The 21330-nt window shown below is 39.2% G+C and overlaps 1 protein-coding gene across 1 annotated transcript in view; it reads left to right on the forward strand.

Moving 5' to 3' along the window:
- adcy1b (adenylate cyclase 1b) overlaps window positions 1-21330 on the forward strand; it is a 199651-nt gene that overhangs the window by 163474 nt on the left and 14847 nt on the right. Inside the window, exons 8-15 of the mRNA XM_060920370.1 lie at window positions 2091-2232; window positions 4553-4708; window positions 8734-8928; window positions 11804-11901; window positions 12184-12268; window positions 15212-15301; window positions 15645-15907; window positions 20766-20898. Of these exons, the coding sequence (XP_060776353.1) occupies window positions 2091-2232; window positions 4553-4708; window positions 8734-8928; window positions 11804-11901; window positions 12184-12268; window positions 15212-15301; window positions 15645-15907; window positions 20766-20898 (1162 nt within the window). The remainder of the gene's footprint in view (window positions 1-2090; window positions 2233-4552; window positions 4709-8733; window positions 8929-11803; window positions 11902-12183; window positions 12269-15211; window positions 15302-15644; window positions 15908-20765; window positions 20899-21330) is intronic.

A 21330-nucleotide genomic window follows, 5' to 3' on the forward strand; every position in this document is an offset into this window, starting at 1 on the left:
TCCAAACTCTTTAGAGATGGTTTTGTAACCTTTTCCAGCCTGATGAGCATCAACAACGCTTTTTCTGAGGTCCTCAGAAATCTCCTATGTTTGTGCCGTGATACACTTCCACAAACATGTGTTGTGAAGATCAGACTTTGATAGATCCCTGTTCTTTAAATAAAACAGGGTGCCCACTCACACCTGATTGTCATCCCATTGATTGAAAACACCTGACTCTAATTTCACCTTCAAATTAACTGCTAATCCTCAAGGTTCACATACTTTTGCCACTCACAGATATGTAATATTGGATCATTTTCCTCAATAAATAAATGTCCAAGTGTAATATTTTTGTCTCATTTGTTTAACTGGGCTCTCTTTATCTACTTTTAGGACTTGTGTGAAAATCTGATGATGTTTTCGGTCATATTTATGCAGAAATATAGAAAATTCTAAAGGGTTCACAAATTTTCAAGCACCACTGTATGTATATGACATATATGTGGTGAATGTGTATCATATGACACAAGTGGCCACTTGTAGCCCAAGTGAGAATCCATAATATCGAGACTTCTTGAAAAAGTACATCGTCTTGGGACCAAGAACAGTGTAGTCGAAGCCATTTCTCCGAAAGCGTGTATGTGCTCGTGTCTCAGCTGTGTGAATCTCATCGCCATAAACGTAAAATCAAATTGAAACGGAGGGAATTGAATGTTTATTATTCCCAAATACACTTAGAAGGAGATTTATTTCAGGTTTATGGATTGCTTTGAAAGCCAAATGGTGTCGTATCGCGATTTCTCTCCTCCTTCAGGAAGCTACGCTCGTACTGACTCAAATTCCAAATGTTCTTCATGTATGAATAAGTTATGAGTCACTGTTCGAGCCGGCATTTTATGATTGACGGGGTTAATAACAAAGCCTTTTGGAGGGATGGTTATCTAATATGCTAACGCTAATGCTAACGCTAGAGCATTAGCTATACACTTATCATGGATAACAAAGCACTTCATATATTCAGATAAGACTTGATAGGACATCAGTGAAAACCCATTTCCTTTATCTGAGTGCTTTTTGTCGTTTCTGCTCCGTGGCATATCTACAGAAGGAGACACAATGCTTCTCATTAATCCATACAAATGCCTCGGGTCTGATTATGGACTGAAGGAAAATTCCATCCTGAAACACATTCGATAAGTTTATACCGAAATATTTGCGAGCGTTTCGCAATTCTGGTGCTAATTTATTGCTTGGTGTTGTATTTCCTTTCTCCTGTGAGAGGTTGTTGGTTCTGTACTGCACTGATGTCACAGACGGACTGTTATTGTGAGCTCAGGGACGTTTTTATTAAAAGGAGTAAAGAATTCACTGATCCTAAATATAAGTAATAGCAGTCAGATTTAGCTCGCAAAAACAAGAGCTACTACCACCATGCTTCATACAGATACTGTATGTCATCTTTATTGTCAATTTCAGGTAACAAAAGTGCAAGAGCTCTTTTTCTCACTCCATATTTCCAGTTATGTTCATAAGAAATCCAGTGTGGAAGTCGTGGGACGGTTTAGTCGTGGGACTAAACTGAAAGTCCGAGATATACAACATTGTTGCACTGATTTACAGTGAAGACTAGGGTTGGCTAGTTAGCATTCTTTAATAAGATGAGTGCTGTGGTGTTGGTGTCAATATTGGCGTGAACGTTGATGCTTTGGGAGCTGATCTGTTTGAACAGAGTGTACAGATGATGAGGTGAGACATCTGGATAGATTAAAGGGCTAAAGCGCCACTGCATCACTCTCTAGCTAGAGATGAAGCGAGGGTTAAATCACACTGAGATCGCTATCAGAAGGGTGTCAAACGGTATTGTGGGCAATTATTAAATATATCTTGGACGCAGCCCTGCGATGATTTGGCGACTTATCCAGAGTGTACCCCACCTCTCACCCATAGTCAGCTGGAATAGGCTCCAGCTTGCCCGTGACCCTGCACAGGATAAGTGGTTACAGATAATGGATGGATGGATCTTGGACGCTGTTTGAAGATGCTAATTGGACAGATTAATCTGAAAGTCTTTCAGGGAGGATTTTTCTTTTTTGTTTTGGGGTAAATAGGAAAGTCCACATCACTCGGTCCACGCTGGAGTGCCTGAATGGGGACTACGAGGTGGAGCCTGGAAACGGGTGCGAGAGGAATGCCTTCCTGCAGAAACACGACATCGAGACCTTCTTTATAGTGCCATCTCACCGCAGGAAGGTGTGTGTGGCAATATGGGTAAAGTCTTATTTTTAAATTTGTGTGAGTTTTGGGATTCACAGATTCAGGGATTCGGGGATTTGGAGGCCTTTCTGGTGGAAAAATGTCACTGCAAGCAATCTAATTGCTGCGAATGCCAAGTCAGAAAGTCAAAGTAACTTTAACAAGTGTTCATGATGTCATCAATATAATTATGATGCCACTATTGTATTGTTCGAGGACATACTGAAATATTTCTGAAAAGAAAAGCTTTATTCACTGATAGGGGTGCTAGCTCTTCCAACATTGGTTGATAATTATCCTCAGTCTTGCAGGACAGGAAAAAATAATTCCCAGTGGGTTGTTTTGGAGGAGGGGCTTATTTAAGTGACCTCAGAAACAACTTTAGAATCTAACCAATCAGTGTAATCTACATGGTAAAGAGGGTATTAGTTAGAGAAGCAACCAAGAGGAAAAGGTTACTTTCAACATGATGCTTCCACCACCATGCTTCATGTAAATATGTAATCACAATTTTGAGAACAACGGAGCAGGAACTTATATTATAGTACATTACATTACAGCCAGGGCGGCACGGTGGTGTAGTGGTTAGCGCTGTCGTCTCACAGCAAGAAGGTCTGGGTTCGAGCCCCGTGGCCGGCGAGGGCCTTTCTGTGCGGAGTTTGCATGTTCTCCCCGTGTCCGCGTGGGTTTCCTCCGGGTGCTCCGGTTTCCCCCACAGTCCAAAGACATGCAGGTTAGGTTAACTGGTGACTCTAAATTGAGCGTAGGTGTGAATGTGAGTGTGAATGGTTGTCTGTGTCTATGTGTCAGCCCTGTGATGACCTGGCGACTCGTCCAGGGTGTACCCTGCCTTTCACCCGTAGTCAGCTGGGATAGGCTCCAGCTTGCCTGCGACCCTGTAGAACAGGATAAAGCGGCTAGAGATGATGAGATGACATTACAGCCATTTAGCAGACACTCTTATCCAGAGTGACGTACAACATACCCAGAGCAGCCTGGAGAGCAGTTGGGGTTAGGTACCTTGCTCAAGGCCACTTCAGCCATTCCTGCTGGTCCAGGAACTCGAACCAGCAAACTTTTGGTCCTCAAGCTGCTTCTTACCAAGAGCAGCCTGGAGAGCAGTTAGGGTTAGGTGCCTTGCTCAAGGCCACTTCAGCCATTCCTGCTGGTCCAGGAACTCGAACCAACAAACTTTTGGTCCTCAAGCTGCTTCTCTAACCATTAAGCCATGGCTTCCTCCATTTAACATCTTTTCAAGCCCACAATTTTCCAGTCATATTAATGATAAATCCAGCGTAGAGGCATTTGAGACAGTGGTGCAAATTCCCAGAATGCAATGCAGAGATACAACATTGCTGCACCCAGTTATGGCAGAGACTCGGCTCAGCTAGTTAGTGTTCTATGAAATGAGGAGTGCGATGGTGTTGATGACAGTATTTGCATGAATGTTGAAGCTTTGGAAGTTGATCTGTTTGAGCAAAGCGTCTTAAACAAAGTGGGGAAGCCATGACCTAATGGTGAGAGGAGCAGCTTTGGGACCAAAAGATCGCCAGTTTGATTCCCTGGACCAGCAGGAATGGCTAAAGTGCCCTTGAGCAAGGCGTTGAACCCCCAACTGCTCCCCAGGCTGGGTATGGGTATGTTGTATGTTGCTCTGGATAAGAGTGTCTGCTAAAGGTCATTAATGTAATGTAACCAATTAGCATAACATACAAGGTAAAGTTCAGTTTCAGGATGTAACACTGAATACTTCTGCAAGGCACTGAAGCTTTATTGTGAGCTGTCAGTGTATTGACGAAAGGAGGATTGTTGAAAAATCTCCTTATTCTCCTCCACAATTCCTTTCAGACTAGTGAATTAACTCAAATGAAGAGCTTGTAATGTTTGTGCAAGAAGCTTTTTGTAGAAATTGAAGAGTCCTCTTATCAATCCTCTTAGCTAATCCTCTTAGCCTGATGGAAATTATCAGCAAAAGGCAGACGCGAGAAGCTCCTTAATAAGCAATACAGTTCAAACACTGTGTACTGGATTTGTTCTGCTAAGTCTTAGCTATAACTTTCATCAACAAAACGCGAACAAATGCAACAGTGTTTCGTTGCTAGATTCATTCTTGCTTTGTTTCATACTGTCAGTAAGAAGAAGTGCAGCAAAATGTTGCTAGCAATGAAAGGAAATAGAAACTGCTAGCTAAATTTATGAGCCGGAACGTGGTGTATAGTTAATCCAGCATGAACCATAAAATAATATGATGCTCGTAAAGCTCAGAGTCAATAAGCTGTCTCCTGATTCCCTGTTTCCTGTTTGTGTTCACTCTCAGATCTTTCCTGGACTGATCCTTTCTGACATCAAACCTGCCAAAAAGATGAAGTTTAAAACGGTGTGCTACCTGCTGGTGCAGCTCATGCACTGCCGCAAGATGTTCAAGGCTGAGATCCCCTTCTCCAACATGATGAACTGTGAGGATGGGGACAAGGTACGTGTGTGTGTGTGTGTGTGTGTGTGTGTGTGTGTGTGTGTGTGTGTGTGTGTGTGTGTGTGCACTTGGACTTGCTACATATTGAAGACCAGAACACACTTTTAACCTATAGAGTTAGGACATTTTTGGAAAGTGAGGACATTTTGGCCGGTCCTCACTTTTTCAAAGGGCTGTTTAAGGGTTAAGACTTAGTTCTAGGGTTCAGGTTAGAATTAGGGTTAGGGTTAGGCATTTAGTTGTGATGGTTAAGGGTTTTAAGGTAAGGGACTAGGGAATGCATTATGTTAATGAGGGTCCCCACAATGATAGAAGTACATGAATGTGTGTGTGTGTGTACTTGGACTTGCTATTGTGGTGCTTGAAAGTTTGTGAACCCTTTAGAATTTTCTATATTTCTGCATAAATATGACCTAAAACATCATCAGATTTTCACACAAGTCCTAAAAGTAGATAAAGAGAACCCAGTTAAACAAACGAGACAAAAATATTATACTTGGACATTTATTTCTTGAGGAAAATGATCCAATATTACATATTTGTGAGTGGCAAAAGTATGTGAACCTCGAGGATTAGCAGTTAATTTGAAGGTGAAATTAGAGTCAGGTGTTTTCAATCAATGGGATGACAATCAGGTGTGAGTGGGCACCCTGTTTTATTTAAAGAACAGGGATCTATCAAAGTCTGATCTTCACAACACATGTTTGTGGAAGTGTATCATGGCACGAATAAAGATTTCTGAGGACCTCAGAAAAATCGTTGTTGATGCTCATCAGGCTGGAAAAGGTTACAAAACCATCTCTAAAGAGTTTGGACTCCACCAATCCACAGTCAGACAGATTGTGTACAAATGGAGGAAATTCAAGACCATTGTTACCCTCCCCAGGAGTGGTCGGCCAACAAAGGTCACTCCAAGATCGCGGTGTGTAATAGTCGGCGAGGTCACAAAGGACCCCAGGGTAACTTCTAAGCAACTGAAGGCCTCTCTCACATTGGCTAATGTTAATGTTGATGAGTCCACCATCAGGAGAACACTGAACAACAATGGTGTGCATGGCAGGGTTGCAAGGAGAAAGCTACTGCTCTCCAAAAAGAACATTGCTGCTCGTCTGCAGTTTGCGAAAGATCACATGGACAAGCCAGAAAGCTATTGGAAAAATGTTTTGTGGATGGATGAGACCAAAATAGAACTTTTTGGTTTAAATGAGAAGCGTTATGTTTGGAGAAAGGAAAACACTGCATTCCAGCATAAGAACCTTATCCCATCTGTGAAACATGATATCATAGTTTGGGCCTGTTTTGCTGTATCTGGGCCAGGACGGCTTGCCATTATTGATGGAACAATGAATTCTGAATTATACCAGCGAATTCTAAAGGAAAATGAATCTCAAGAGAAGGTGGGTCATACAGCAAGACAACAACCCTAAGCACACAAGCCGTTCTACCAAAGAATGGTTAAAGAAGAATAAAGTTCATGTTTTGGAATGGCCAAGTCAAAGTCCTGACCTTAATCCAATGGAAATGTTGTGGAAGGACCTGAAGCAAGCAGTTCATGTGAGGAAACCCACCAACATCCCAGAGTTGAAGCTGTTCTGTATGGAGGAATGGGCTAAAATTCCTCCAAGCCGGTGTGCAGGACTGATCAACAGTTACCGCAAACGTTTAGTTGCAGTTATTGCTGCACAAGGGGGTCACACCAGATACTGAAAGCAAAGGTTCACATACTTTTGCCACTCACAGATATGTAATATTGGATCATTTTCCTCAATAAATAAATGACCAAGTATAATATTTTTGTCTCATTTGTTTAACTGGGTTCTCTTTATCTACTTTTAGGACTTGTGTGAAAATCTGATGATGTTTTAGGTCATATTTATGCAGAAATATAGAAAATTCTAAAGCGTTCACAAACTTTCAAGCACCACTGTACATATTGAAGACCAGAACACACTTTTAACCAACAGAGTTAGGGCATCTTTGGAAAGTGAGGACATTTTGGCCGGTCCTCACTTCTTCAAAGGGCTGTTTAAGGGTTAAGACTTAGTTCTGGGGTTCAGGTTAGAATTAGGGTTAGGGTTAGGCATTTAGTTGTAATGGTAAAGCTTATTAGGGTAAGGGACTAGGGAATGCATTATGTCAATGGAGGTCCCCACAATGATAGAAGTACATGAATGTGTGTGTGTATGTGTGTGTGAGAGAGAGAGAGAGACTACAGTTGATGGCTGTATTTGTACAAGCTGTTTTAATGTAACCATAAAAATAATGTAATGATGATATAACCATTACAGTGATGATGTCACCATAAGCCTCACCATAATGTAACCAACATAATCATAAACCATAAGATAACATAACCATAACTATTAAACAACCTTAACCAAACCTAATTACCAACATGGGATTAGCCACAAGTACCCATATAACTACACACACACACACACACACACACACACACGTTTGTCTCACTATCCTTGTGAGGACATTCCAGTGACATAATTATTAATGCTGTTGATTAATTCTGTGCCTGCACCTAAACCTAATCCTAACCTTAAGCTTAGTAATGAAAAGGAAGCATTGTGGCTCTTTTATTAATAAAAAAAAAATATATATATATATATATATATATATATATATATATATATATATATATATATAAATCTCCTTCTCACCCCCGGCGGGGTAGGGGGTGGGGGGTGGTGGTATCCATGTCATCCTCAAGCTCGGGTCCTCTACCAGAGGCCTGGGAGTTTGAGGGTTCTCCGCAGTATCTTCGATGTTCCTAGGACTGCGCTCTTCTGGACTGAGGCTTCAGATGTTGTTCCTGGGATTTGCTGGAGCCACTCTCCCAGTTTGGGGGTTACTGCCCCAAGTGCCCCCACTACCACGGGGACCACGCAACCCTTGACCTTCCACATCCGTTCCAGCTGCTCTTTCAACCCTTGATACTTCTCAAGTTCCTCATGTTCCTTCTTCCTGATGTTGGCGTCAGCTGGGATCGCCACATCTATCACCACCACCCTCTTCTGCTCTTTGTCCACCACCACTATGTCCGGTTGGTTAGCCAGGATCTGTTTGTCAGTCTGGAAGCTGAAGTCCCACAGAACCTTGGCCCTGTTGTTATATCTATATATATATTTTTTTGTTACCAACAATATCAACAATTTCCTTGTGAGGACCATCCAAATGTCCCCACAACATCAAAATTGTCAGATTTTACTATCCTTATGGGGGCATTTGGTCCTCAGTAGTACACACACACACACACGATCACAGGAACATGTTTTCCATTCTCACTGTTCCACTTCCACTTCTCTTTCTTTCTCACCCGCCTCCCCAGTGTGATGTTCCTCAGCAGTACACATCCGACCTCCTCTCGTCTTCCTCTTCTTCTTCTCCATCTGTCTCTCTCTCTCTCTGTCTCTCTCTCTGCACATCTCTATAATTACGTCCCTCTCTCTTCTATGTTCTTTGCCTGTCTCGTTCTCACACACTGCTGTGAATGACCTTTTCAGCTTGTGCTCTTTTTTTTCTCTGCGGCTGATCTGGAGACTTCCTCTGATGTGCCTCGGTATTGATCCTGGAGGCTCCCTAATGTGAAGGAAGTAGGGTTCTCCTTTATTTTTAGCCCTGTTTGTCTCAAACTAAAACATATTCAAGTCTGTCTGCTTTTTTTTTTTAAAGCAGAAACACTGGCTATGCTTATTCATTTCTCATTTGATTACACATATTATTATTAGAGTGTATTCAAGCTCCGAGACTGAACAACACTTCTGACATGGCTTCCAATCTCTTGCATGAAAGACATATTTAAAGGTTTTTGGTTTTTTAAAACTGTATATAGGCAAAAACAAAATGATAAAAAAAAACAGCCAAAATCGCTCCACACCCTGAAGGGGTTAAAATTAAACAGTTTTTTCCCAAATACAAATCTCTATGAGTTCTGTAAATCTCCCAAGTCAGACTATTGGAAAAAAGAAAAGAAAAATGAACTGAAACTCGAGTTCTGTCCTGTCCTGTGTCTACAGAGGAGAGTTCTGCGCTCGGCTCCGGAGAAGCTGCGTAATCGGACCTCGGTTTCGGCCAACGTGACCCAGAGCAGCCCCGGCACACGGGTCAACCGCTACATCGGCCGTCTGATCGAGGCGCGTCAGACAGAGTCGGACACGGCGGACTTACACTTCCTCACGCTTATGTACAAGTGCTCAGAACGGGAAAGGAGGGTGAGCTGATTCATGACATCCACGATTCCTTAACGTTATCATTTCACAGCCCGTCATTACATCATTAGATCATCAGGTGTGTAAGTTAGCGCTTTGTACCAATGACTGGACTTGTGGTGGAGCTGGAGGTCAGAAGAAGACCTGATTTAACCTCATCTCTATTTATCATATTGGTAGTATGTGTGTGTGTGTGTGTGTGTAGTGCTCAGGACATCAGTAAACATTTCCTGACCTGAATTATATTGCTCAACCACAACTAGAGTTCGAAAGCAGTGCAGGACCATGATGGACGTTTTGACAGCTGGTTTCTGATTACAGACCGAATTGATTTGGATCATGTCTCTTTCACTCTCCAACAATGTGTTACATTCACCATGCGATCACGAATCACACTCAGCTAGCAAGGTTTTACTCACAGACATTGTTTTAACACTGCATTTCATAAACCGGCTCCTCCCATAACACCGCCTTTGCGGGTAGACACCAAGGCATGGTTAGAAAGGAAATGAAAACATTTCAATGTCATTTTATATTAAAATATATTTATGGTTTCTTAAAGTTGAGGTGTTAAGGTATGTCCTGGGTATTTTGCCAAAGTGAATTCCTGATATGTGGGTTTCACCATCACTCAGAAACTAGGCTGAACTCTGAAAAGGTTCCAAAAGGAACTGATTAATAATCATTTTTATTCTCTCCACATTCACTGGATATGAGCAATCGCATGCTCTGATTGGCTACTCTACTGCTAGGATATCAGCTCATATACCGTGAGTAGAGAAAAACAAAATGGCTGAACCAACCAAGGACGAAATAAAAACTGTACTTGAAAACAAAATCCCCCAAAATACAAAAAAAAAGCAACAAAATATGGAATAAAAGTATTTCATGGTAAGAATGTATGTTTTTTTTTTCAAGAATTATTACAGCATTTTTCACAAATTGCTAGTCATTAAAATTTGTTGAATTTTTTTTAGCCGGGTTCAAAAACTCAAAGCAGGGCGGCACGGTGGTGTAGTGGTTAGCGCTGTCACCTCACAGCAAGAAGGTCCGGGTTCGAGCCCCGTGGCCGGCGAGGGCCTTTCTGTGCAGAGTTTGCATGTTCTCCCCGTGTCCGCGTGGGTTTCCTCCGGGTGCTCCGGTTTCCCCCACAGTCCAAAGACATGCAGGTTAGGTTAACTGGTGACTCTAAATTGACCGTAGGTGTGAATGTGAGTGTGAATGGTTGTCTGTGTCTATGTGTCAGCCCTGTGATGACCTGGCGACTTGTCCAGGGTGTACCCCGCCTTTCGCCCGTAGTCAGCTGGGATAGGCTCCAGCTTGCCTACGACCCTGTAGAACAGGATAAAGCAGCTACAGATAATGAGATGAGATGAGATGAAAAATAAAAATGCTCTGTTTCTTAAATTCCAGTGAATGTGGATAGAATAAAACAGTTATTTCACTCAATCTCGTCATACATGGATTATAGACAACTCGGTGCTACGCACCTCGTCAGCTATCAGCTCATGTACGACTCAATTTCGTGGAATAACTGTTAAATAGTACACTTAATATTTTATAATACACTTAAAATAATATTTTTTATTATATGGTGTGAGCTACTTCCGGTAAAATCGTGTGCTCTGATTGGTTCCTTGGCAGGTAGAATTTTCTCGTAATGCCCGTGGGTGATTACAGACTTTCTTTTCAAGGTGCTGGCTTTCAATGTTGCAAAAACCAAACAAAAACAAAATGACAAAAAAAAGATGAATTGGAAATCAAAACGGAATAAAAAACGGCCGAAACGCAAAAGACAAGCAAGAGTCAGCGAGTTGTTCAAGAAATGAGCAATGAAGAGCTTTCAGACACTGCTAACCGCTAACATAAATTCAGCTTTGAAACCACTAGTCGTTTATTCTGCATGCGTGACTCAACTACGTTACAAATGTGACGTGACTGAAAGCAGCATCACGACTCATTATAATGACCATCTATTTTAATCTTAGAAATAAAAAAGCCATATAATAAACTCCTCATGAACTTTGCCTATGGCTCGGTCTGTACTGTCAAGACCTCGGTCTGATATTTTCACGTAAAGACCTCACGCTCAGTTCATAAGTAGTTTTTATAATACACTTTATAGTGCCATATGGTCTCCACCAGGGGTGTAACGATACACTCCAGTCATGATTCGATTCAATTCACAATACTGGTTTCACAATTCCATTCAAAATATAAATAAATAAATAAATAAATAAATAAATAAATAAATAAATAATCCCCCAGATTTGATTGAATAAACAAAATCTCTAACCTGGGGAAAATGGAAACATAAAGAGCTGCATAGCAGCACCTGAAGTGTCATTTTAACCAGAATTAGAGCTCCAAAGTCGGCTAAACTGACCGGCCTATGCCACCTCTTTCTCTGGCCTTCTAGATCACAGCAGTGTGCAGCTGGAGCCATTTAAAAGCTACTGAAAAACTCTTTTTAACTGTTATGGTGATTCCTGATAATGGTTCAGGCTCTCCATGATAGAATTCGATCATGTGACCAGCATGCTTTCAATACTGTGTATTTTAATTCTGTGGGTTGTGTAGATTGGGACTTGTTTGCCAAAAAATTCACCACAACGGCATCTAACAGGTTTACCCATTACGATGTTTTACCACTTTCCACCTGATATTCAAAGTGCGAGTTGAATCACATTGTTGCGGTGGAAGGTTTGATAAGTAAGAAAAAACCCACTTTGTTTTATTGCTAGAGCAACGACACCATATCCATATAAAACTGTGATTAGTAGCTTTAATTCCAACCTATTTGAAAAGTCACGAATATTCTCCATGCGGTATGTAAATAAGGGAACTGATCTAATTTACCTCTCCATTTTCTTTTCAGTACCACCTCATCCATGACGAGTACTTCACCGGTGCCGTGGTGCTGTCGCTAATCCTCGCTGCCTTGTTGGGTCTTGTCTACCTTCTCACCATGCCACAGTAAATCTATAGTATCGACTTCATTGATTTTCTTAGCACGTGCCTTTTATGCTAAGCTAATGCTAACAGTGTGTTTGCTCGCATTATCAATCTCTATGATCAGTCATTAATGTCCAGAGGAAGTGACATTTTTATTGCCAATAATAATCGAAAGTTAGCAAAGGGGTGGGTTTTATTTCGTAACTGAATTTATGCTAAGTGACCTTTGCTAGTTTCCTTTTCTTCTAACCCCTCTGTTAATATCTCGTTCCTGGTTTTTCTCCTTCTGTTGCTGACTCTCAGGGGTACAGTGGTGTTGGTGCTGCTGGTTTTCTGCATCTGTTTCCTTGTAGCTTGTATCATGTACCTTCATGTCACTCGAGTGCAGGTAAACTGTTAAACGATCGTGTTTTACTTCCCTGATTTCATATCCGCGTGGCTCACACCACTCTCTGCTTGTTTACTGACGACTGGTTGAACTTTTTATGAATAAAATTTATGAGGGGAAAGTGAGTGGTACATCTATAATCTGAATAATGTATAATTTCTCATCTATCTAAATAGTCTAATCAATCTGTCATAATCTATCTGTCTAATCTGTTTAAATAAATCGAACCTATCTGCCTAATTTATATAAATAATCTAATCTATCTGTTATCATCTATTTGCCTAATCGGTCCAAATAATCTTTCGATTACGTTCATTATGTCTTATATTGAATATTGTTAGTTTTTTTTCTTTTTTATCAGACATCTAATTTTTTAGGTTTGTTTACCTGACATGTTTCGACGTACGACGTATGTTTCTAACCTGTCGAATAATCTAATCTACCTGTCCAATCTATCTAAATAATCTGTCTGTTGTAATTTATCAAATTATCTAATCTCTAAAAATATCTAATCTGTCTAAATAATCTATGTTATAATCTATCTAATAATCTATTCTCTCTGGTCTAATCTGTTGAATAATCTAATCTGTCTAATCTATCTAAATAATCTGTCTGTTGTAATTTATCTAATTATCTATATCTATTAGATTAGATAATTATCAATATCTAATCTCTCTGTCTAACCTCTCTAATTTCTTTAAATAATCTAATCTATCTGTCTAAATAAATCTAATCTATCTGTCTAATCTATCTAACAGTCTCCCTCACCCTAACACCCTGTAGGCCAATTGGCCTGTCAGTTGCCAGGCTTTTACGAGGCTATCTGTGTCTGCACTGAGCACGCGTCATCCACCACCAGCTTGCTAGGCCTGTCGCAGCTTATCTAACAATCTAACCCATCTAAATAATCTAATCTGTTTGACGTACGTCGAAACATGTCAGGTAAACAAACCTAAAAAATTAGATGTCTGATAAAAAAGAAAAAAAACTAACAACGGTCCAAATAATCTAATCTCTCTGTCTAATCTCTCTAATCTAAAGAATCTAATCTATCCATCTAATGTCTAACCTGTCTAAATAAATCAAATCTGTCTGCCTGATCTGTCAAACAATCTCTCTGTTTAATCTCTCTAAAAAGGTCTAACCTTTCTAAATAATCTGTTATAATCTATCTAATAATCTCATCTATGCGTCTATCTAAATAACCTAATCTATCTGTCTAATCTCATTAATCTATCTCAATAATCTAATCTATCTGTCTAATCTGTCTGAAGACATTGAATTGATCTGCCTAATTTAGATAAATAATGTAATCGATCTGTTATCATGTATTTACCCAATTAGTCCAAATAATCCCATCTCTCTGACTAAGCTCTCCATTCAGTCTAAATAATCTAATCTCTCCATCTAATTTCTCTATTCAGTCTAAGTAATATAATCTCTCTGTCTAATCCCACTAATTGGTCTAAATAATCTACTCTCTATATCTAATCTCTGTATTCATTCTAAATCATCTAATCTCTCTGTCTAATCGCTCTATTCAGTCTAAATAACCTAAACTATCTGTCTAACCTGTCTAAGTAATCTGTTATGTTCTATCTAATAATCTATTCTCTCTGTACTAATCTGTGTAATAATCTAATCTATCTGTCCAATCTATCTAAACAGTATGTCTGTTGTAATATATCTAATAATCTAATCTCTGTAACAAAATCTAATCTGTCTAAATAATCTATGCTATAATCTATCTAATAATCTATTCTCTCTGGTCTAATCTGTGTAATAATCTAATCTTCTGTCCAATCTACCTAAATAATCTGTCTGTTGTAATTTATCTAACAATCTAATCTCTCTAAAAGATCTAATCTGTCTAAATAATCTATGTTATAATCTATCTAATAATCTATTCTCTCTGGTCTAATGTGTTGAATAATCTAATCTATCTGTCTAATCTATCTAAAAATCTCATATATCAGTTATAATCTATCTATTCTCTCTGGTCTAACCTGTCGAATAATCTAATCTACCTGTCCAATCTATCTAAATAATCTGTCTGTTGTAATTTATCTAATCTCTCTAAAAATATCTAATCTGTCTAAATAATCTATGTTATAATCTATCTAATAATCTATTCTATCTGGTCTAACCTGTCGAATAGTCTAATCTACCTGTCCAATCTATCTAAATAATCTGTCTGTTGTAATTTATCAAATTATCTAATCTCTAAAAATATCTAATCTGTCTAAATAATCTATGTTATAATCTATCTAATAATCTATTCACTCTGGTCTAATCTGTTGAATAATCTAATCTGTCTAATCTATCTAAATAATCTGTCTGTTGTAATTTATCTAATCTCTCTAAAAATATCTAATCTGTCTAAATAATCTATGTTATAATCTATCTAATAATCTATTCTCTCCAGTCTAATCTGTCGAATAATCGAATCTATGTAGAAAGATTTACCACAAATCAGATAAAGCTAAAAAAAACCCATTTTCTATTATTTGCGTCTTATTTTGGATGGAAATCGCTTGTGTATGAAACATAAAGGTGTCGAAATCTACACTTTAGCCGTAGCATTCAGGGATTTCGGCGCCTTGCTAACAGAACTACCATCCAGTGCTTTGTGCACACGGGAGAGGATGCAGTTAGCGCTTCAGTTAGCGGTTACCTTTCCTCCCAGGCATGTCAGATTTATCCAGATGAACCATCCCTTGAGCTTTGAACGAAATGACAGAAATACAGAGTAAAAACTAATTATCGAAGAGCTTAATGAGGCTGTGAAAGGAGAAACGCTGACGTGCTTTCGAAGTCAATTTGTGCTAATCGTTTCCTTTTGTTCAGAATAAAGTCTTTCAAGTTCACTGCTTGTCATTCGACGGTGCTGTAAGTGGGTTTATGAATTAGAATTCTCTGTGTTTGTGTGTGTGTGTGTGGCAGTGTTTTCCTGGGTGCCTCACCATTCAGATACGCACTGTCCTGTGTGTGCTAATAGTGCTGCTAATCTACGCTGTGGCGCAGGCGTGTGTGGTAAGCCTTCGTTTTCATCATCATCATCATCATGAACAGAAACGTGTATCCTGAACACATTTGATATGTTTATATTGAAATATTTATTGAAAGCAGTTCTGGTGCTGCATTTTCATTACGCCTGTGAGGTTAGCGGTTAACAGTTAGCGGTTAGCGGGTGCATCCTACTCATATGACAGGTGAGATGTTGTAGGTGCTAGCCCAGTTACACTGGAGTATAATAAGAGAACATTTTTTTTAATCTATTCTGTTCAATACGTAGTTCATATTTTAGGCTGGAAACAGGAAGTGGGGTTAAAGTTGAGGCATCCAGCTGAGTGTGTCCCTGCTGTTTCCTGTCCAGGTGGGCTGCATGCCCTGGCTCTGGGCCTCCACCTCCAACACCTCAATAGTGATCATAGACATGGTGGGCGGAGCTAACCGCACCATGCCGGAGCTGCCATGTGATGGGGTGCAGTATGCCTTCCTGGCATGTGTGGTAGCCACGGTTACCATGGCGCTATTCCTGAGAGTGTCCTGGCTGCCCAAGCTGCTTCTGCTGCTCGTGTTGGCCGTCAGCTTCATCACCGTACTGGAGCTGAGCGGATACCGCCGAACCGTGACCGGGTCAGAGACCATACCTCTGTGTGTGTGTGTGTGTGTGTGTGTGTGTGTGTGTGTGTGTGTGTGTGTGTGTTAAAGAATACTGTATTTCATTGCTGTTTAATTCTTTCAAGGAAAAGGCTGGGAGAAAGAAAGAAAGAAAGAAAGAAAGAAAGAAAGAAAGAAAGAAAGAAAGAAAGAAAGAAAGAAAGAAATTTGAATCAGAAACATGGCTAATCTCATGGAGTGACCTTTATATTAATAAAATTACTGAGATGAAAGTGAGCTGTAGATGTATAAACTGAATAATTTATAATCTAATCTATTTAAAAATCTAATGTATCTGTAATAATCTACATAAATAATCTAATCTGTGTGTCTAATCTATCTAAATAATCTAATCTATGTGTTATCATTGATTTGCCGAATCAGTTTAAATATCTAATCTCTCTGTCTAACCTCTCTAATTTCTTTAAATAATCTAATCTATCTGTCTAACCTGTCTAAATAAATCTAATCTATCTGTCTAATCTATCTAACAGTCTCCCTCACCCTAACACCCTGTAGGCCAATTGGCCTGTCAGTTGCCAGGCTTTTACGAGGCTGTCTGTGTCTGCATTGAGCACGCGTCATCCACCACCAGCTTGCTAGGCCTGTCGCAGCTTATCTAACAATCTAACCTATCTAAATAATCTAATCTGTCTGTCATAATTGATATAAATAATCTAATCTGCCCATCCAATCTGTCTTTCTAACCTGTCTAAAAAATAGAATCTATCAAACAATCTAATCTATCTGTTATAATCTCCCTAAAAATCTAATCTCTTCTGTCTAATCTATCTAAAAGGTCTAATCTGTCAAAATAATCTGTCTAATCTATCTAAGTAATCTAGTACATATATATATATATATATATATATATATATATATATATATATATATATATATATGTGTGTGTGTGTGTGTTATAATATATGTACCAATCTTATCTATCTGTCTAATCTAACTAATCTATCTGTCTAATCTATCTAATAATCTAATCAATCTATCTAATGTATCTAAATAAGATAATCTCTCTGTTCTAACCACTCTAATAATCTAATCTATCTAATAATCTACTCTAGCTGTCTAATCTATCTAAATAAACTAATCTCTCTGTTATAACTTCTCATAATCTAATCTCTCTGTTATAACCTGTCTCATAATCTACTCTATCTGTCTAATCTAAATAATCTAATATATCTGTTATGATCTATCTGTATTATCTATCTAATCTATCTAAATAAGCTAATATCTCTGTTATAACCTATCTCATAATCTAATCTATATGTCTAATCTAAGGAATCTAATCTATTTGTTATAATCCATCTAATAATCTAATCTATCTGTCTACTCTATCTAAATAAATTAATCTCACTGTTATCACCTGTCTCATAATCTAATCTATATGTCTAATCTAAGGAATCTAATCTATTTGTTATAATCCATCTAATAATCTAATCTATCTGTCTAATCTATCTAAATAAATTAATCTCGCTGTTATAACCTGTCTCATAATCTAATCTATCTGTCTAATCTATCTAAGTAATCTAATATATTTCTTGTAATCCATCTAATGGTCTAATCTATCTGTGTAATCTATCTAAATAAGTTAATCTCTCTGTTATAACCTATCTCATAATCTAATGTGTCTGTTATAATCTATCAATCTAATCTATCTTAATCTCATCTTCATCTTAATTTAATCTGTCTAATCAATCAAAAGAATCTAAGATAACCAAATATTCTAATCTAAACAATCTAATATATGTGTTATTAACTATCTAATCTATCCCTGATTTATTTTTCCCGGCTCTGTGCTGTTTTAGTGGAAGTTCAGTGAGGCACTGAGTCCTGTCCTGCTGTGTTTTACTCATCCATTAGATTTTAGGTTACAAACACACACACACACACACACACACACACACACACACACACACACACACACACACACACACACACGAGGCGGAAGCATTAATCACTGTAATGAGTCCACGTGTATCTTCCTTTAGCTACTGCTATTCTTTCAGAGCATGCTATTTTTGATAGTGACCTACACTGTGTGTGTGTGTGTGTGTGTGTGTGTATGTGTGTGTGTGAAGCCTAAATACAAGTTGGTGTGTTTCCTGAAAGTCTCGGCTCCAGTCCTCCTCCCAGTTCTCTACAGCGGTGTGTGTGTGTGTGTGTGTGTGTGTGTGTGTGTGTGTGTGTGTGTGAATCAGGTCATGGGTCAGATTGAGGGAGATTTCAATCAGAAAGAGAATTAAAAGGTATTTCACTCTGCTCTAATGGAGTGGTGTGTTTCAGCGCTCTCTTTTTAATTGACCTCTCCAAAGTGTTTGAAGACGAGCCGAGCTTCATTAGAGCCACATGTAATCAATCAGTACACAATTCCCCCCCACCCCCACCCCCACCCCCACCCCGCCCCGCCCCGCCCCATTCAGCAGAGCCTCTTATATAACACTGAGAGAGACAGGCACAGACCGAAAGGATGGATGGACGGATGGATGGACGGATGGATGGATGGCCTTGGAATTATTAGCACCTTTCCTAAAAATGACAAATTGTATAAGTGTATAAAATAAAGATCGCACACAATAATTCAAATTGGCAACGCGAACAAATCTGAGAAAATGTTGAGAATGTTAAAAAAAAAAAATCCAAACTTTGAGAATGAAATACAATATTTTCCTCATTAGAACTAATTTTTAAATGATAATTTAGAGGGTTTTTTTCCTTAAAAAATATATATATATGCACCCAAATTATTGACAATTCTAAGCAATAATAGGATTTGCATAATATTAAATAATTAAATAATAATAATAATCAAAATTGTCATTGTTGGAGCTTTTCACTTGCATCACTTTCATGATGCGATGTTGCTGCCATTTCCTGTTTCCCAGGGCGATAACAGTTACTTTCTTAAACAATCAATCAACCAACATCTACAACAAATGAGTTTCATTTATTAAATTGAAATTGGATTTTTTTTGGGGGGGAAACAATTATAAAATAAATGAATTGATAAATAGAATAAATGAAGCATGGGGGTGGCAGCATCGTGTTGGAGAGCTGTGTTTTTTTTTTTTTTTCTGGAAAAGCTACTGGTGCACTTTAGAAAATACCATCATGAGGAAGGAGGATGATCTGGAAATACTGAAGAAACACCTCAAGACATCAGTCAGACAGTTACAACTTTGTCTTCCAGCAGGGCAGACAGACAGACACAGAGACAGACAGACAGACAGACAGACAGACAGACAGATAGATAGATAGATAGATAGATAGATAGATAGATAGATAGATAGATAGATAGATAGATAGATAGATAGATAGATAGATAGATAGATAGAAATGAACAGAAAGTCATTAGAAAAGTTAAAAAGGAAGACAGTTTGATCAGAAGAGATAAAAAGACATTAAAAGGGATAAATCAGAGACACACTTCAATCTTCGACAGTAAAATCTGTAAATGTTGAACTTGTCTGTAGCAGATGGCTCTGAAGCCCCAGAGGTTTCTTCTCTTCTTTATCTGTCTCACTCTGACCTTTCTCTCCGATTGTGCATCATCATGTACACTCTCCTCCTGTACACTCTCCTCCTGTACACTCTCCTCCTTTACTCTTTACTCCCTGTACACTCTCCTCCTGTACACTCTCCTCCTTTACTCTTTACTCCCTGTACACTCTCCTCCTTTACTCTTTACTCCCTGTACACTCTCCTCCTGTACACTCTCCTCCTGTACACTCTCCTCCTTTACTCTTTACTCCCTGTACACTCTCCTCCTGTACACTCTCCTCCTTTACTCTTTACTCTCTGTACACTCTCCTCCTTTACTCTTTACTCCCTGTACACTCTCCTCCTGTACACTCTCCTCCTTTACTCTTTACTCCCTGTACACTCTCCTCCTGTACACTCTCCTCCTTTACTCTTTACTCCCTGTATACTCTCCTCCTTTACTCTTTACTCTCTGTACACTCTCCTCCTGTACACTCTCCTCCTTTACTCTTTACTCCCTGTATACTCTCCTCCTTTACTCTTTACTCTCTGTACACTCTCCTCCTGTACACTCTCCTCCTTTACTCTTTACTCCCTGTACACTCTCCTCCTGTACACTCTCCTCCTGTATACTCCACTCTGCAGCGCTGCATCCTGTGTCCTTTACTTCCACAATCTCTTTCACACTGCTTCCACATTCGGTTTTTCGTAAAGCTGAAAAACACTGAGACGATAAACCATGCTTTGTTATGATTGGGTTTGACTCACTCCCCCGGCCCATCCCCATGTTCATGTGCCTTTGAGTATTTATCAGAATAATTTATTAGATAGATTTCCCTCAGCGGTGTTACCGACAGTGTGTGTTGCAGCATGTCAGTGTCTGTGTGTGTTCATGTTCATGTCAGAGGTGTGTTAAATGTGTGTGAGCATTCATGAGCCTTTCACGTCAACACTGAAATGGTTAATGAACGACACCATCAGTGTGATGAATTGTGCTGAGGATCAGAGCCAGCTGCCTCTGCCAGGAGGTTCTGACTTGGATATAGAGATGATCCTGTATATTCATCATGATATTTTAATAAATAAAAGACAGAAATGGGTAAAGAACTAATAAAAGTGTTTTTCATGAAAGTCTCATTCTCTGGTTTTAAAGAACTAAAGAATAAAACAAACATAAATACAAATAAATACATTGTAAAAATTGTGTTTGTGTATTTACATTTAAAAACCATGTTCCTGCATGAGTTGAGAATATCACTGGCAAATTATTGTTCAGAAAGAAAGAAAGAAGGAAAGGATGGACAGAATACAGAAGTGACACTTGTGTTTTTTCTCTCCACAGTGCAGGTGTAGGTTCACTGAACGTTCGTGCGTATGAGCCCATCCTCTCCCTGCTGCTGTTCTCCAGCGCTCTGGCCCTGCACTCACGCCAGCTCGAGCTTAAACTGCGCCTCGACTTCCTCTGGGCCACACAGGTTGGAACCCTCACACAGAACCCACAGAACCCTGACATAGAACACCCAGAACCTTCACACAAAGCCCATAGAACCCTGATATAAAACCCTCACACAGAGCCCATATAACCCTGACATAGAACCCATAGAACCCTGATATAAAACTCTGACATAGAACACATAGAACCTTCACACAGAGCACATAGAACCCCAATATAGAACCCTCACGTAGAACCCATAGAACCCTGATGTTGAACACATAGAACCTTCACACAGAGCGCATAGAACCCTGACATAGAACCCTGATATAAAACTCTGACATAGAACACATAGAACCTTCACACAGAGCCCATAGAACCCAATATAGAACATTTACATAGAACATACAGAACCATGATATAGAACTCTGACATAGAATATACAGAACCATGGCATAAACCACATAGAACCTTC

Source organism: Neoarius graeffei, chromosome 1 (assembly GCF_027579695.1).
Source record: "Neoarius graeffei isolate fNeoGra1 chromosome 1, fNeoGra1.pri, whole genome shotgun sequence".
Classification (NCBI taxonomy): Eukaryota; Metazoa; Chordata; class Actinopteri; order Siluriformes; family Ariidae; genus Neoarius; species Neoarius graeffei.